The 18,618-nt window shown below is 30.9% G+C and overlaps 1 protein-coding gene across 6 annotated transcripts; it reads left to right on the top strand.

The window, feature by feature from the left end:
• The first annotated feature begins 360 nt into the window (after nucleotides 1-360).
• On the top strand, nucleotides 361-17,223 carry LOC103569244 (protein abrupt). Of its 6 annotated transcripts, none has more exons than XM_008546439.3 (8): nucleotides 361-445; nucleotides 3,993-4,163; nucleotides 4,244-4,680; nucleotides 7,154-7,387; nucleotides 7,567-7,776; nucleotides 7,864-8,029; nucleotides 8,165-8,218; nucleotides 15,065-17,223. In XM_008546439.3, exons 3-8 carry the CDS (start codon nucleotides 4,474-4,476, stop codon nucleotides 16,033-16,035), a joined length of 1,842 nt encoding a protein of 613 aa, XP_008544661.1. In that variant the 5' UTR covers nucleotides 361-445; nucleotides 3,993-4,163; nucleotides 4,244-4,473; the 3' UTR covers nucleotides 16,036-17,223. The 6 variants fall into 6 exon arrangements, with proteins under 6 accessions (XP_008544661.1, XP_008544660.1, XP_008544662.1 ...); XM_008546438.3 differs by having other exon boundaries at nucleotides 361-451; XM_008546440.2 differs by lacking the exon at nucleotides 15,065-17,223 and adding an exon at nucleotides 8,894-12,554 and having other exon boundaries at nucleotides 385-538.
• The last annotated feature ends 1,395 nt before the right edge of the window (nucleotides 17,224-18,618 follow it).

Here is an 18,618-nt window from a genome sequence, read left to right as displayed (position 1 = left end):
GGCGCGCAGTTTAAAAATATTTGAATTAAAAAAAATGTAAATTTGCTTACAGCACGTTGTAATGTAAATGCGTGTTTGATAAAAGCTGAAAGTAAAAGTGAATATGTGAGATGCAGAGCAAAAGAGTGAGGTGAGAGAAGGAAGTACTCTGGGTGTAAAGGATGTAAAGGGGAAAAAAAAAGAGCAAAAAGACGCCGCGAGTAAGAGAAGAACCGATACGAGTAGTCGCGTCTGTGCGTCTCTGTGTGCTCGGGTATGAGTTTAGCCCAAGAGGGGGAGGTAAAGAGAGGGGAGTTGTACTGAGCAGTATGAAGTAGTGAAGAATATAAGTGTAGTACGTATCGGAGGGGGCAACGAGACACCAGAAGAAGGGAGCGAAGCTGAAGCCGCCGAACGGTCGAAAGCGCATACCATCCCATAATTCGGTGCGCCGCCCCGCAATCAGGTTCGTGTACGTTCTCTTCATATATATTTCATACAATATATATACATATATATTTGAGCATCATACTCATTTAATTATGCCTGTGAATCCTTGGTATTTAACAATAAATTATTATTACTTTTTTTTTATTAATATTATTTTTTAAAAATATTATTATTTAAATAAAACTGTGGCTGGTGTACCGGTTTTTTCCCTGTGCAAGTGTTGATTTTAATTAATTTACTTAATTATCGTTGCGTATTGATTCGCGTGTTTTCTATTCTACGTCCACACCACCGTTGTGATTTTTCGCTTCACTTCATTTATTATTTTTTTTAAAATTTATTTTTTCCAACTTTTATTTTTGATAAATTGTGAATTGTGTTGTGTTATATTTTGTTGGATTATTTTGCGCGAAATTTTATTTAAATTTAAATTTAAATTATTATGAATGTCGAGGGATGAGAGAAGTGAGAATGATAATTTTGTAAATTATAAATTACCGAGTGCATTTAAATAATTGATATATTTTATAATAATAATAATAATTATTATTATTATTTTAATAATAGTGTATTATTATTATATTTTTCAGTTACTATTAATGAGTTATTTTAATGCTAATTAAGTTTAATCGCAAGGCCGAGTGTTCGTTAAAGTTAATTGTTCAATCGAGAAGAGCGTAAACGTTAATTGCAATGTCCTTGTCTGGAGAAATGAATTTTTTAGTAATGATCTAATTAAAATTATTATTAATTATTTATGATTGAGGTACAGTACATAATAATTGTATATTGATATATAAATATATATGATATGTAACGCAATTACAAGCGATACAGCTGCACAGACAGTGACGCGGCGTCCAATAGTAATTTATTTAATTTCGTGTATTTCGTTTTACATTATTCAGTTTTGATGTTGCTGTGTACGCTTCTGCTTCTGCTGTTGCTGCTGCTGCTGCTGCTTATACTCTGGTATACTCTCTTCTATTTTTCATTCTTTCCTTTTTCGTTTGGTGGATATAATACTGGACACACACGACCTTGGACGCAAACTTGTTCACTGCCAGTCCGACCTATAACACTCTACAACTCTATACATTTTACCCACATACAAAATATATATATATATAGATATATACACATATATACATACACACATGCGTCTATGTAACATATAGAGAAAGAGACATTCGACATACAGCCGCTAAAACACTCAATATAAATCCGTGCGTACAAACTAAATAAATAAAAAATAATTCATTAACAATTAACGCGACTTGTTTTTTTAAAAAAATTTTTATTCATTCCAGGAATAAATTATTCGCGGAATTAATTTATCAATTAAAAATAATTATCTAATTTTTTATTAAATTGAATAATTTAAAATAGTAATTGCTTGAATTACCAGCAGAACAATTGTAGTAAAAATATATATATATATGTTATACTAATTATTGTTTATTATTTTAGGCCAAGTATCGGAGTAATAAAAGGAAAGGGCTCGGCGTTTTTAGTAAACGATAGCAAATTCGTTCAACTGTTGTATGTATACCCTATTCGTCATATCGCGTGTGACGTGTGTGATCAATAAATCCGGCGCGGGCAAGCCAAACAACGCAACCAAACCATTATATATGTATTTATATACGTGTATATATACGATCTGGCTACTCACGTGCGCACGTGCTACACTACATTAGTACTCATACTCATACCAGTCTTCAATACAATATATATACATATATATATAATACAATACTACTCTTTAACTGCTTCTGGTTCAGCTTCTACTTCTTCAAACACGCACACTAGTTCTATTACATCCTATTGTGTATGATATAACTTAAAACTACTGTACGTACTCTTTACTTCTGCTTTCCTGTTACTTACTACGCGTACCAGCGGGCGTTGCTCTTATTTGTCACGACTGTTTTTTAAATTCTCAACAAATAATAATAATTATTATCATTACTTTTTAAAATAATTGTTATCCAACTTGTTTTATCACGCGTATCAATAAATCAATCGTGAGTAAATTTGATTTGTAATTTTTTACACCAATAGATTTCCACGTCTCGATAAAACGGAATATTGAAAAATATATATGTGTATATATATTATTAAATTGATAATAATTTAATTCAAACATATTGTTATCTTAATTGTATAAACCCGTGGAAATATTTCAATCACATTTTTTTTTTACTCTATCTGCTCATACTTCCCGTTACGAATTTTTTTGATAAAACATAATCAATGTCCGTATATAAATTCCTGTATATTAATTTATAATTTAAAAATTTTAATTTAAATTTAATCATTTCTAAAGCAATTAGTAAGTTGATTTTTTTGCGAGACTAAAATTACTTTGAATCTAACAGACAGACAAATTTTAAATTATTAATTAATGGAGTAAATAATTAATAAAATTCAATTTTTAAAAAATGGGCATTTAAAAAATTTAAAAATTAATAAGTGCATTTTTTGTAAATATCTTTTTTTTTAATTATTTATAATTTTAAATTTGTCTGATGTCTGCTACTCACTCATAAAAAGTAAACTATTGGTCTAAAAGTAGTTTACTATATTCTACGTTTCATTCTATTAAATTCGTAGGTTTATTTCACTGGCTCGTTATTTGATCGATAAGTTCGTCTGAAATAAAACTCGGATGTTTCTAATACTATTCCATACGCGAATGTCTTTTCGTCACGTTATTTATTGTCTCGTATGCTTCTATTATTACTATTTCGATTTATTTAAACTTTATACTCGATACCAAAACACAATCGATAACGCGGTGTTCAATAAATCCAAGTACTTTGAATCATTTAATCCTCTTTGGTTTCTTATCGCCGACAAACTTTATTTTATATCTGATTATTTTTAAAATAATTAAAAATTATTTTCAAGCTAAAAAATTTTTAAGAGCAAGATAAATAATTTTAGTTGAGATTGGAGTTAAAAATTTTTTTTAAGTAAATATTTAGAGGTAAAATATATAAGCGTAATGCAATGGCGGCTTTTTTAACTCCCTTTGCAAAGAGTGTTGTAGGTACGTAGAATAAACCGAACATTCTTTATGTCAGGCAGGAAATTAGGGACGAAATGTAAGTAATGTAAGGGACCAAGGACTAGACTGAGTGAGTAAGCCCGTGAGTGAGTGAGTGAGTAAGTGAGCGGGTAGATGAGAGAGATAAAGCATAACAAATATATATGTAGGTACAAATATGGATGTGTATGCATTAGTATGAGTACGGTCTAAGTAAAAGGAGCATTCGTTTTAAAGCGCAATATGTGATACACCAGCTTGCAGGCAACATTTTCCACTATTTCATCTTTACTTTAGTTTGAAAAAATAAAGTACATAAGAAAAAAAAAACAGTCTATGAAATTTAGGTACGAGGCCTGTGGACCCGAAATATGAGTAGATTTTTTTTTTTTTCGTCAAATTCTTTTATTTGTATTTACCGGGCGGTTTAAATACTTTTATTTAAATTTAAAATTTTTTTTTATTTTAGCTTTTAGTTATGTTTATTGACAAATAATGTTTTTTGTTACAGTAAAAAACAAAGATCTCAGGCGGCGGCGGAAGATTTTCGTCAAGACTGAGAAGAAAAAAATTTATGTTTCGATTTATAAATTTATTATTTTAAAAGTATATTTTTAAAAACTCGTTAAAAGACATTTTTTTTACAAGACTTAGACATGACTGTTTCCTTTTACTAATTCAGGTAAATATTTTCTAAGTAATTAACATTAATAATAATTATATTAATTGAGTTTCTTTATTAATAAATTAATTTATTTTCAGCAAGTGATTAAATGCGTAGAAAGTGATTAGAGTGAAGAGCAAAAAAAAATACAAGAAAAAAAAAAAATAAAAAAATTTACTGAGTAAACGGAGTAAAAAAAAAGTATATACGTAAATAAAATAAATAAAAAAAGTAAAAAAAGTGGTATTTGTAGTTGAAGTGAGGTGCCAGTGCGCTTACAATAGCACCTTTGGTACCCTCGGCCGTGGGTCCCGAGGGGGTGGACGCCATGGCGGCCTCTTCGTCGTCCTCAAACAGCGAGCAACAGTATTCGCTCAGATGGAATGACTTCCATTCGAGCATACTCAGCTCATTTCGTCATTTACGAGATGAGGAGGATTTTGTTGACGTTACACTCGCCTGCGATAGCAACAGTTTCACAGCACACAAAGTCGTATTATCTGCCTGCAGTCCTTACTTCCGAAGGCTTTTAAAGGTTCGTTTAAAGAATTTTATCTTTACTCCAATCCATCTAAAAACTGCTGCCCGACCCATTAATTTAAATTGACAACTTGGTACTCGGTACTCGATATTAAACATAATTATCAGTCAAAAACTGTTGGCACGTGAATTTGAAATAATAATAGTCAATGCACGTGTTAAACATGAATTTTAAATTAACATGTCAAGCAGACTTTTTAATTTTTAATTAACAAAAAAAATATAATCGTCTACATCATTAAAAATAATTATTATTTTTTACTTTTTACTAATTAAACTCCCTCGGATTAATTATTTATGAACATACTTTACTTTAGTATATCGCTTTGGAAAATAATTAATATCGTGATTAATAAAACATAACATGACGAAATAAAAAAAATATATATATGTTTAAGTGCTAGTTACAAAACATTTCCGTCTATTTTGATTTTAATAAAAAAAAAAAAAAATGAAAAAAATATTTATAACCATCATAACTAAATGCGTGGTAAATTAATCCAAGATAATGGAGAGTGGCGTGTGTGAGTAGTGCACGCGCTTTTAAATTTTCCTCAGTATGATCTCCGCCTAAAAATAAATCCATTTTTTTTTCCTAAATGTTGTTATTATTATTATTATTATTATTATTATTATTATTATTATTATTATGTAGTTTTTTTTTACTCCCTCTTTACTATACGTACTCCATGGTCTATTAGTGTGAATAAATATATGAGACGCGTATTAATGGATAGCAAGAATAACGATTTATAAAAAAAAATATATAAATATACATAGATATATATGTGTGTAAATATTTGAGTGTGTAAGTACGATAGTGAAGGGAAATATAAAAAAGGGACCGTGTAGAATTTTTTTTTAAATAGTATGCGTATGAGTATGAGTATATATAAATATATACGTATGTACATATATATTTTTTTTAAAATTCAATCTCATCTACACGACACTGTTACTATATATGTTACGATGTAATTCAAGAATATATTCAACTACTATCCAATCTCTCGAGTAAAAAGAATTCAAATACTCGGCGACAGTTGAGATGAAGAAAAAAAAATAAAATAAAACGGATTTAAATAAAATAGTAGAAAATTATTTATCTTTTGTCTCATTTTTATAAAGTAAAAATTATTATTATTATTTAATTAAACAAAAACGTAAAATATATCGCGTAATTTAAATATTTAATCTACATATTTAATTTAAATAAATAATAATAATAATAATGCTGGCGCATATAAATGATAATTAAAAACATTAGATCGTAAAGTTTAATGTCATGCATTAAGTATATATATTTTTGTTGGTGAATTTAAATTAAAATTTTCAATTTAAACTTAAAAATTTATTATTTAAGTACACACATTTATACTTAATATATAAATTACACCAGAGCTTAAAATAATAATTAAAAACTCTAGATTAAGTATAATATTATACAGTAAATAATTTATAACCAACTCATAAATAAATAACAAATAATAAATGAAATAAAGTAATAAAAAAAGAAATTTTTTTATTATTTTTTTGTACAAATATATACATATATATATGTAAATAAATGTATATAATGTACATTTGTATGGAATGTCAGTGAATGATGGTGTTGGCGCGTGTACTGACTTACCAAGTCACACATTATGCTGTGCGTATTTTTATCAACGGAAGTGCGTTGTTGCTCGTCGTCGCACATTCCCGCGACAACCGTCTATATAACATTATACATCTACACACACATAAATATATATATATATATATAAATATAAATATACATATTTGAGATTAAAGTATATAAGAGTCGAGTACTCTTATACTCTCAGCAAGTTTCATATTTACATTAATAAAATATATATGTACATTATTGTATATCAAGTTCATTCATGAATTTAATATTTGCTCCGATTAAAATATTTTAAAATTTTATTTTTTTGTATTTAATTAAATAAATAAAATAAAAATCCAGAAGGTGATAAAAAAAAAATAAATAAATAAGTAACGGCTTAAATTGTCTGGTCTTATAACCGGATTAGAAACCATGTAGTTGTATTTTATTTAGTTTTTTATTTACGCTTTAGTTGGGGTGCTTCGTAATTCTTATTTTCATTTCTTCAATAATTTATTTTTATTTAATTATTTAAAAGATACAGAGTCTAGAGTGCGGAGTACATTTAAAATTTTTTTTGCTTTTTTTTTATTTATCTTTTTTCGTTTTTTGATTTAACTTATTACAATGCAGTATAAACGCCTGCGCAACATATATACCTACACGTATTTGCAATTATGCGACGTGTTAAGCTACGAGTAAACGCGCAATCACATTAGTCGTGGGCTGCACTTGAAAATAAAATAATAATTTATAGACAGCGATGCTAAATACAACCACGCAATGCAATTACAACATTATATATTGAGTTTATTTAAATTAATTAACTATTTTTAATAATTTATTTATTTTTTTTTAGGCAAATCCATGTCAGCATCCAATAGTAATACTCAGGGACGTCGCCTCGTCAGACATGGAGTCATTGTTAAGGTTCATGTATCACGGAGAAGTCCACGTAGGTCAGGAACAACTAGCGGCCTTTCTCAAAACCGCTCAGATGCTTCAAGTAAGAGGACTCGCGGACGTAAAGAGCGGCACCGCAGGAGCTAAAATTCCATCTGGATCCGACGTACGGGATCACACGGAATCACCGGTAGTTATATATACATATATATATTTATTTTATGCTTAATCATTCATTATATGTCATCTTTATTATTAAAACTATAATAAGAATAATAATAATAAATTAAACTTTGTACTCGAGTCCTTGGTATAGTCGAGTATTTTCGACTCTCAATTTAAATTAACATGAAAAATTTTTATGTCCAGGTGACGTCGCGAAACACGTGGCATGAACGAGGTGACCCGAGTGACAGCGGTCTAAGTCCGCCGCCAGAAAAAAGGTCCAAAAGTTATTCACCTCCAGTGGGAAATCATCTCGAGCAACTAAAAGGCGGCGCTGCTGATCTACAGGAATCCCTATTAGGACAGGCACTAGAAGGCGGACCCACGATACACACACCCAATAACGATATCAAGGTACATTAAATAAATATATAAACATATATTTTTTTTAGTCATTTATTTACTGTTACCTGTAATGACATTTTTTTATGATAAATTTAGGCTCAATCAACTGGCGAAGATTCAAATTCCGGGTCTGATAATGACGAAGATATGTCCAATAACGACAGTATTCTCAATTCAGTCAAGGCCGAACCCAATGACATTCTCAATGACTCGATGGAACATCACCGTAGCACATTCCCCGCGGCGCTTTTGGGACTTCAAGGTAATTTATCACACTCTTAAATATATGTACATATATCATATGACTAATCATTAATAATAATAACCTCTTATTTTATTTCGTTTAAATTATAAAATACTATTCCTATTTATTTATTTATTTACATTTATTTTACAGGATTAATGCCTGGACCTTCCGGAATCCACGCTGCGAATCAGGATCCAAACTACGGTAAGTCTATACACTCACTTTTTAAATCTAAATAATAATAATAATAATAATAATAATAGTAAATAAAAGTAATAAACGAAAGTCCAGGCAAACGTACGGAAATAAATAATCCGCAGTCCTAAAAAAAAAATTCCCACGAAAAAAAACTAAATTTATTATTAACTCAATTACATAAAGTAAATTCGATTTCTATTGCGTATGCATGTAACTCTCGTACCTCTCATCAGCTCCATTCCTATCACTATCATCCATTGTGTCACTTTCATTTTAAAATAATAGTCAAAAAGAATTTTTTAAAAATTGTGGTGAGTAAACCGAGAGTCGTGCTCAAAATTTTTAAATTTAAAAAAGAATATCAATCAGACAATTGTAAATTTAATTATTAATAAAAAAAATAACGAGTGCCACACTGAAGATAAGTATCAGGAAATAAAAATAATTAAAATAAGTGAGACTGCTTCGGAATTGGCTCAACCATCTTGGAAGATTTTATAAATAAAATCAAAAGTATTTAATAATAAAAGGTGTTGCTAAAGTGGTTTAAGGGTTTTATATATAAATAAAATAAAATTAAATCTAGAGCATTGATTGATGAAATGGGAAGGGAAAAAATAGTGTGTAAGGAATCATTGAAAGGGGTGACCAGAAGGACTGAAAATTGCCTGGTGGTTCCAGGGCGTTGGCAGCCCTCGAGAGAAGACTGTATGGACTCGAGTAGAGGCTCGTCATCCTGGATTCCTCCCGGCGGTGCTGGTACTGGTGCTGGTGCTGATGGTGGTACTGGTGGTGGTGTTGCTGTCTCACGCAGTAGACGTAACCAAAGGACATCATTGGACAGTGACAATGGGATCCAACTCCGTCAGCTTCGTTACAACGATAAACAGCAGCCGCAGCAGCAGCAGCAACAACAGCAACAACAGTTGTCTTCTGGTCAGCAACCGTCGAATCCCATGAATAACATCAGTCTCGACTCAGAGCTATCGATAATCCAACACAAACTCCAAAACAATCTCCAGAGTCTCCAGATAACAACATCAACATCCAAGTATTTATCAACATCTGACTTATCTTATCAGCAACAACAACAGCAGCAGCAGCACCAACAGCAGCAGCAGCAACACCAACTGATGTCATCAAATAATTCAACCGACTTGCAGGGAAAACCAAAGTGCCCGGAGTGTGGAAAAATTTACTCAAACAATTCAAATCTAAAACAGCACATTGTTAATGTCCATACCGTGCAAACGGAATATATATCGTGCCACGTATGCCAAAAACAGTTTAAAACAAAGCAATATTTACAAATTCATTTATTGTCGATGCACGGAATAAGAAAGAGAAATAGATATCCGGTGTATCAAGGACCGGACGGTACGCAAGCGCTTAATTCCTTGCTCAACTCATCAAGTGCGCAGATTCATTCACCGCACCAGCAGTACGGCAATGAGAATGGCTGAGCGATAAATGATAATTAATATTTTAAATGAACCAGGGAAAGAAAAGAACGTTATTTTTTTAAGTATTTTTCAAATCTTCCACTAGACTTTTTATTTAAAGTTACACTTTTTTTACTAGTATTTTTTTATTAAAGATTATTTTCTTCCATGTATAGTTAGAGTTAAGGATCATTTTTTGATGAATTTATCTTACAATAGAGTCTAATTTTTAAGCTATATATATAAATATATATATATATAAATATATATGAAGGAATGTGAAAAAAAATCACAAAAAAAAATTGGTAGCTGTTAATGGACATGGATCGAAGTTACTTTCCCTTTTTGTTCTTACATTGAGACTTAACTTTCTTTTTTACTTTTTTGTTAGTGAACCCCAAGCTAAACAAACCCTTCGTGGCTTATCCAATTTCACTGGCCGAATCTCTCGCTATCTCTCTATCCCCGAAACTTAATTTTATTTCAACGTAATAGCATGCCCGTGTTTTTTTCCTGCAGTGTTTTCTTTTTATTTTGCTGAATATTTTAGTTGGGGAAAAAAAAATTTTATTATAAATATGACCGGTATTTTTTGTTGTTGTTGTTGAATATATTTATGCGGACATGGACGTGGATGTGGATGTGTGGTCTTCAAAACTGATGGGATACGTAGCAGGATCCCTATTTACCCTTAGGTTAGATTTGTCAATAAAAGGGAAACGTGACTTTGGAGATTCGTATTGAGGAGGGAGTGGTAGATTAGGACCATCTATCACTTTGAAATAGAATCGTGATAAGGATTATGGCGGTTGTGATTCCTTTTTACGTTTGCGTAAATCCATTTTTTTTATTTATTTTTATTTTTATTTTATTTTAAATTTTAAAACAAATTTTTTATTTTTATTATTTAGTTTTTATTTTGTTATTGTTATTTTTATTTTATTTACTGGAAATATCTGGATGTTTATTTCCATTGATGATTGATCTCCATAAAAGCATGCAACGCATTATTTCTAGCGTTTAAAATTAAAACTGCAGCGTAGAAAATTTGCCCAAGATTGATTAAGGTTCCGTCCCTTTTTCGAGCGAACCCCGTGGGGTGTAGGGGTGCTGGGCAACTAGGTAGCAGTTACTAGGCACTAGGCTCTAAGTAGAAAGAGGGGAAAAGAGAAAACTTCTTAAGCCGTATATACAGTGCCAGAGCAATATTAAAGACGTGACCAGACATAAAAGATTATTCTATATAATATAACCTTCCACTAGAGCTCTCGGCTCCCATTCGCAGATGACGTCTTTTCTGCATTTCAACAATGCCCTGGATAATTTTTTCTTGTCACTTTTTTTTTCTTTACATTTTTTTTTGTCGGCAAAAAAAAGTTATTTAGACTTTTTTTTTTTCCTCAAAGTTATAATTATGTAGTTAAGGAGCCGCCTACTTCGGGTAGTAAAAAATAATTTCTTTTTCGAACCTCATCTACGCTAAAAAAATTCTCAAGACCCACTACAAGCGTCAAATATTTTTTTTACTAATCGGAGTATATGTAGAAAAATATTTTTATCAAAAAAAAAAAAATGTATTATTTATAAGATAAAAAAAAAGTATAGGATTAGAATCTCCAGAATCACTTCCCATCGTTGATCTGAGCAAATAGACACAAATAAAGCGTGAGGAAGTATAGAAAAGGGTATATAGAGTAGTCTAGTATCCCCTTTGGGTTCTGGTATCGATCGATCCTGAAGCAATTTCGCGGACATGTTTCGCATTGATCTACCCTCGAAGGTCCCTTATATACATTAAGCCATCCCTTTCGTTTCTCATTCTCCCCTTTGCTGGAGGTTTCCCACCTCTATCCTACTTGTCTGGCATTCCACCCGTGTACATTTCACGTACTAGCTCCGGAGTACACTACAAGTGGCACTCCCTAAGTCGTCATACATTTTTCCTCCCCATTATTCCGCGTCCTGGTCAACACCCGAGGGTGTGGTTCAGTCCTACACCGTTTGTTAATACGGAGCAGAGCTTAGCTTTAAACCGGCACACACTTTGCTATAAGTAAACCCATTAGAGTTTATGTTTAGAATTATCGAATAGTACTGCGCTATTCGCAATAAAATCCAATCGATCCTGTAATTATAATTACTACCGTCTGAGCAATTGGACTTTTTGTTCTACTGGCAGACTGTAAATCTCCAGTACTGTCCAGACGGTTATATATATAACTTATTACTTTTTTTATAGACACAATAATAAATTACTTTGATTACTTTCATACAATTTAATCTCGTGATTGCAACCATTTTTTTTTCTGCGCAAGATTTAATTTATTTTTAAATAAAGTCTTGTTTATTACTTTTAAATGAGAAATTAATTATCCGAGTGTTTGGAAATTATTTTTTTAAAATTTAACACTAAATATTTATTTATTTCCGATTTCCGGTGGTAAAGAAAAAGACACTAGAGTCCAGTAGAATGGGATGGATCAATACCAAGCCTTCATACATACATACCCGTTAGATTTCATCCTTCTTCTTCATTCTTCTTGTTCTTCTCTCTTTATTTATTTTATTATTTTCTTCTAAAAAAAAAAACTTACTCCTAACTTTTATTGAAAAAAAAAATTTCCCCCGCAACAGCAAAAGCGAACAAATAAAATAACTCGATCGATGTACTTTATACAATAAAAAATAAAAGAAAAAAATATAAATAAATAAATAAATAAATAAATAAATAAACAGAAGTAAAATTAAGGAATAAAAAGTAAAACAGAGCCATCCTACAACCGGGCATGCCCTGAGAGTACGAGAGTAGTATTGTAGCTTAAAAGAAATTAGCAATTAGCTGAATTAGACGCAAATAATCGTAAAAAAAAAAAAAGAAAAAAAATTGATGGGCACATGCTGGTTGTAGGATCGGTGATGCCAATGAGGGAGGATGTCACAATGATGGGAGTCGCCGTGACCGAGACCTCACCTTCTCAAGCGGTGGAGAATTTGGCCCGTCTGTACTCTGCCCTCCGTCACGATGACAGTAAACCCGTGTGTCGTTATTGCGGTAGAAGTTACTCCTCACCCAGCAACCTACGTCAGCATGTTAAAAACGTCCACTCAAACTGGCCGCCTCCCGAAACCTGGCCGCAGTGCAGTATCTGCGGCAAACGATGCAAAACCAAGCACTACCTGATCAATCATCAATTACAAGCCCACGGAATCCATCAGCGACCAACTGTAAATAATCCCCAGCACCAGTCGACCTCATGAGACTCGATTCTACCCAATAACAATAATAATAACAATATAATTAATATTAATGATAATTGCGATTACGATAAAGATATAAATAAAAATAGAGATAAAGATAATAATTATAAAATAAAAGTAAATATATATATTTAATACAGAGACAAAAAAAATCATTGACTTCACTCTATCATTTATAAATCAAAAGACACTCCTCATCTAGGCCTATACTATAAGATATCGCATGGCCTTCCTTATGCATTATTTTAATTAATAATTGATAAATTAAAAGTAAATAAATAAGAAAAAAAAAGAGAAGAACTATGGACGACAGCTGGTGGTAACATTGGTGTGGTGGTGGTTGCAGATAACAGACAAAGACGTAAAGGTGGACCACCAGGACCAGGTGGGGGTGGTGGTGGAGGAAGAGTCGGTGGTGGAGGTGTCGCAACTTCTACTTCTGCAGCATCTTCTTCTACTGCTTACCACCACCACGATGATAGGATGTTACGGGTCATCAAAGTCGAGGAGATCGATGTCGAGGAAGACTATGGTGACCCGGTCTACCCAGTCGAGGACGACGAGGACGAGGATGAGGACGAGGACGAGGAGCCTGACGACGAACCCAAATTAATGGTAACTTCTTCAATTTCTTCTACTGCACGACAACAGCCGCAGAGAGTGCTGAATCCCCAGCACCAGAGGCAGCCGCTGAGACGATCCCAGCCTCAGCAGCGGCGGGACCTAATCGAGTGCCCGCTTTGCATAAGGTCTTACTACGACATTGGAGACATGCGAGCACATCTTGATCATCATTACCCACGTGACTCGCCCACCTGTCCAGTCGTTTCCTGCGGAAAAAATTTTTCCCACCCCAACAGCGTCAGAAATCATATGCGGGTTAAACACGCGGACCAGTGGGACAAAATAAAAACCCTCAGATGGACTTACGTATAATTTTTTCTATACCGTTGTTATTAATATTATTATTAATTTAATTATTAATAATATATATTGTCGATTGTTGAAAAATACGCACACTTGTCATTATTATTATGTATATATAATTAATAATCATACTTACGTATTTTTTATTCATCATTTTTTTATTACGAGTGAAAGGTTTTCTTTTTTATTTTATTTTCATTTTTTATACTTTTTTTTGTACATAATTGTAACGCCCAGTATTTAAGTACTCACTTTGTTTTTTTTTTTACTCATTTTCAAAGTGAATTACCACTGAAATGTAGTTTAAGTTTGATTACTGTTTTTTTTTTTGTTTTTTGTTTTTTTTTAATTATTATTTTTTGTCAAAGACAATTAAGCAAACATTTAAAATGATGTTGAGATTAATAAAATGCAATAGTTTTTTTTTCGTGATGACCATGATCAAATACAATAGTCATGCAATACAATAAATAAAAATAATAAAAAGATCCAGCGTTATTTTTCTACGAGATTTTTGCAATTTAAATAAATTTATCAAATAAAATAAATTAAATAATTATTGTAATTATAATTATTGCGAATAATTATAATAATGAATGAATTAAAAAAAAAAAAAAAAAAAACAAATTACTGGCTTGTAGATTGTAATTACAGTCACTTGATAATTATTGTGTTATTATTTTTAAAAAAAAATTATGTAAAAATAGTTGGTAATTATTTTCCAAAAATGTTATGAGATATGATGATGGCGATGATGATTAAGGTGATGATTAAAATTCAACTATGTATAAAATTTTAAAATAAAAAAACAACCAAAATATATCCAAGTTTTGTTGTTCAATTAATGCTTTTCAATGAGAATTTTTTGGTGAGAGAAAATTATTTTTTGTCATTAGTTGTTTTTTTTTATATATATATTTATAGATAACAATTCCTTTTATATTATTATCGTATTTATTATTAAATGTATCAGCGCAGTTTTTAATTAAAAAAAAAAAATTACTAATTAATAGTTGAATTAAAAACGATTGCCAATTAAAATTAAAAGGAGTTAATTTAAAAATATTTAATTATAAATATCAATTTATTATTTTTAATTAAAAATAGTAATCAATACTTGTAATTAAATATTTCAAATGAAATAGCTGACGACTCTGATACATTTAAAGTATACTTAGATATATTTAAAATAAATTAAAATATAATAAAAATATACAATTTTCAGTTGCAAGACGTGGTCTGGATATGATGCGAGTACGAGCGACAGATCCACGTCCCTGTCCCAAGTGCGGCAAAATATACAGATCTGCCCACACTTTAAGAACCCACTTGGAGGACAAGCACACAGTCTGTCCAGGATATCGTTGTGTCTTGTGCGGAACAGTCGCCAAATCACGGAACTCATTGCACTCTCACATGTCACGTCAGCACCGCGGAATCAGTACCAAGGACTTGCCAGTGCTACCAATGCCGAGTCCATTTGATCCTGAGCTGGCCTCACGATTACTAGCCAAAGCTGGTGTTAAAGTAAGTCCCGCAGAACTTCGTGCCCGTGCGAGTCCAACTGGTCCCCGTCGCAGTGACATGCGTCTCGAGATGCCACGAGGAGCTCCATCAGAAGCTGGCAGTTCAATATGCGGAGGTGATGATCCCGAAGACTTGACACTTCCTCTGAGTCTGAGGTATGGCTCGCCAACTCCAAACAACAACACAGTCATCACCAAGATAAATCACCAGAGCAAAGCAGCCACCGCGATAGCAGCAAAGTCAGCAATGGAAGGATTGATGCACGCACATAGCCGTGAACCAAACACCGCGCCGCTTCACACAACTGGTCATCCATTGACACCAAACCACCAAGCAATACTAGACACTTACTTGCAGTACATCGCCGAAAACAATCCACTGTCTCATTTATCAATGGGAATGGCCGCTGACCAAGCCGCGACGATAGCTGCCGTCCACGCTGCCAAGATGGCACAGATGAGTGCTTTGGACAAATTAGGCGGTCGCGGTATCGTCGACGACTACCCGATGATTGGTCGCGATGACGGCAGACCTGGTGTCGTCATGGACGACCGGAACGACCACCAAGATCGAGACCGTGCTGCCGAGGATGAGGATGCTGACTCTTCTCACGCTGAAGACGACGACTTCAGTGATAATGATGAACCGGAAGCTCTCAAAGCCGAGTAAATACACGACTAACAGACAGTTTTATCTCAACTACAATTACTACCAGCCAATTATCATTTATTTTATTATATTAACTGTACGTACGTACTTTTTTATACCAGTTTAAAAAGGCTTTGCCAACAGGATCCATCCACTACCTCATAGTTCATAGACTTGTTGCTTATTTTTTTTTTTTTTTTGGTCATTGCCAAGCAGTTTGTGTTACACAAATATACGAGTATAGAAATAATACATATACAGTTTTTAAAATGACGTTTTAAAAATTTAATTAAGGAAGAATGATCTCCGAGACATTTAAAAGAAAAAAAAAGGTTTTATGCTCGATAAAAAGGTATTTTGATTTTTTAAATACTTGAATGTTACTATGAAAAACTATTCCATCCGTCTACCTCAGTGCACATAATAGAACAATAGGTACTATAGAATAAAACAGAAGTTTAATTAACTAAATTCATTATTATTTTATTTTAAGAATAATATTTTGTCAATAAGTATTGCTTGCAATTTTAATTGCGAATTATCGTAAACACTTGATTAATTTTTTTTTAATTGGGATAGGGTTTTTTTTAATAAGCCGTCCGGGTACGTAAATGACACTTTTTATTATTATTATTATTATTAATTATTAATAATGATAATAAATAATTAAATGCGAGATTAATGTACTTTAAAAAAGGCAAAGTACTTAACTTTTATTTTCTTTGCCTTTGTTTTAATATTAATTATTATTATTAATTAATATTATTATATAACTGTTGATAAATATGTATAGTTTCATATTTTTTTTAGTTGTTATACGTAAATTTATTTACTGCAAAAAAAAATAATTAATTTTTAATTAACGAACAAAATCAAAAAAAAATTATTATTATTTTTTTTTACTTTACGTGGCTCAAAATAATTCTTTAAACAACTTATTATTTAATTGTCTAATTACTTAATAATAATAATAATAATAATAATTGTAATATCATTTAAATAAAATAATAATCTCGCAATTTATTATTTCAACTCGCGACAAACGTGAATAATTCTTGCCATATTAAATATGCGATCGTATTTACGATTATAAATATTTTTTATTGAATTAAAATGTGGTAATAAATAAATAATTGAATTTAATTGATATACGCTTGTCGCAGAACGAAAAATCACTAGGATAAAATATATATAAATATTAAAATAAATATATATATTAAAATATAGAAGTATAATAAATATGTAGATAAATAATAAATAAAAATAGCGGATCGTATACATTTTTATTCGAAATGTATTTAAAAATATCAGTTAATATTCGCGAGCGTTTAAAAAAAAATAATAATAAACTTATGCAAAGATATTGAAATTTAATTACAAGATTAATAAGTGTAGAAAAAATTTTTAAATATAATTAATTAATTAATTAAGTTTAAAGAGAGATATGTATACAATACTCCGTATACTAATTTTAGATGTTAAATTTTAATTACTGCTGGTTAAAAAAAAAAGACCCAATAATTACCAGTGTTATTTTTAATCTATATAAATATTATTATTATTATTATTATTATTATTTTATTTAAAATCAGTACGTGCGGTCTCGTGAGGACGGAAATTAATCGACAAAATGCCGTAATAAACTCCGAGCTGTGGTTTTTTTTCTTTTTTTAAATTTATTTTTGACATTTTTAATAATAATAATAATGAGTATACGAAATTATATATACAATTAATGTATACGATTTAAAATTATCATATTGATGAATAATAGAATGAAAAATTAGTACAAAATTTTGAGATGAGATTTAAATTTTTAAATATTTATAATCCACAGCAGGAAATTGAAAAAAAAAAACAGGAACGCTTTTATATGAATAATTAAATTAAAAGGTATTAATTGCTCTCATTAATATTGCGAGTAAAATTAATTAATAGAATGAAAATTTAGGTACGGTTATAAAAATATGACAATTGATACCTTTTTATAAATAAGGATAATTAATAATTATAAAAAAAAAAAAAATAAATAAATGAAACCAGGTCTTATTCGGTACAAAAGATACCAATTCTTGCCTTCAAAGCTCTCTATCTATTTTTAATTATCAAAAGTAATATTAACACAATAGCAATTGTTGTAACTTGTAACATTTATTAAAAATTAATAACTTGCAGAGTACAAATTTTCATTGGAACATTTAACGGGTAGTTTATTAAAATTATAATAAAGTATTTAACAGTGGAATTAATAATAATAATATCGAGTACGCGAGACACTTTCAATATAAATAAATAAATAAATAACAAGTACCGATGAAAGTTTTACGATAATGAATAATAATAAATAATTAACTGTAAAAAATCAGAAGTGAATTTGGAGTAATTTCAGATTTAAATCCCAATCCGGTAGTTCCGGAGTCTAAAAAAATTTACTCCGTATACGAAGTAAAAAAAAAAGGTTTTTTTTAGAAGAGGTTTGAATTTCAAATCCGCATTTTGATTCAGAGCTTTAGTATTAACAGAAACTCCCCTCGGAGTAAATTTAACTCCTAGGGGATTTCATAAATAAATAGTCACTACTCCGCATTTACTCCGCAATTTTTT

This window comes from Microplitis demolitor, chromosome 5 (assembly GCF_026212275.2).
Source record: "Microplitis demolitor isolate Queensland-Clemson2020A chromosome 5, iyMicDemo2.1a, whole genome shotgun sequence".
Lineage (NCBI taxonomy): Eukaryota > Metazoa > Arthropoda > Insecta > Hymenoptera > Braconidae > Microplitis > Microplitis demolitor.
The sequence above is the reverse complement of the archived record's forward strand: the minus strand, read 5'-3'. Positions and strand labels throughout refer to the sequence as shown.

Bases quoted from the DNA above. Each gene is read 5' to 3' on its own strand.
- LOC103569244 (XM_008546439.3), top strand. From the start codon at position 4,474: ATGGCGGCCTCTTCGTCGTCCTCAAACAGCGAGCAACAGTATTCGCTC. The intron at 7,388-7,566 runs GTAGTTATATAT...TTTTATGTCCAG, and splicing joins GGGATCACACGGAATCACCG to GTGACGTCGCGAAACACGTG. The intron at 8,030-8,164 runs GTAATTTATCAC...TTTATTTTACAG, and splicing joins GGCGCTTTTGGGACTTCAAG to GATTAATGCCTGGACCTTCC.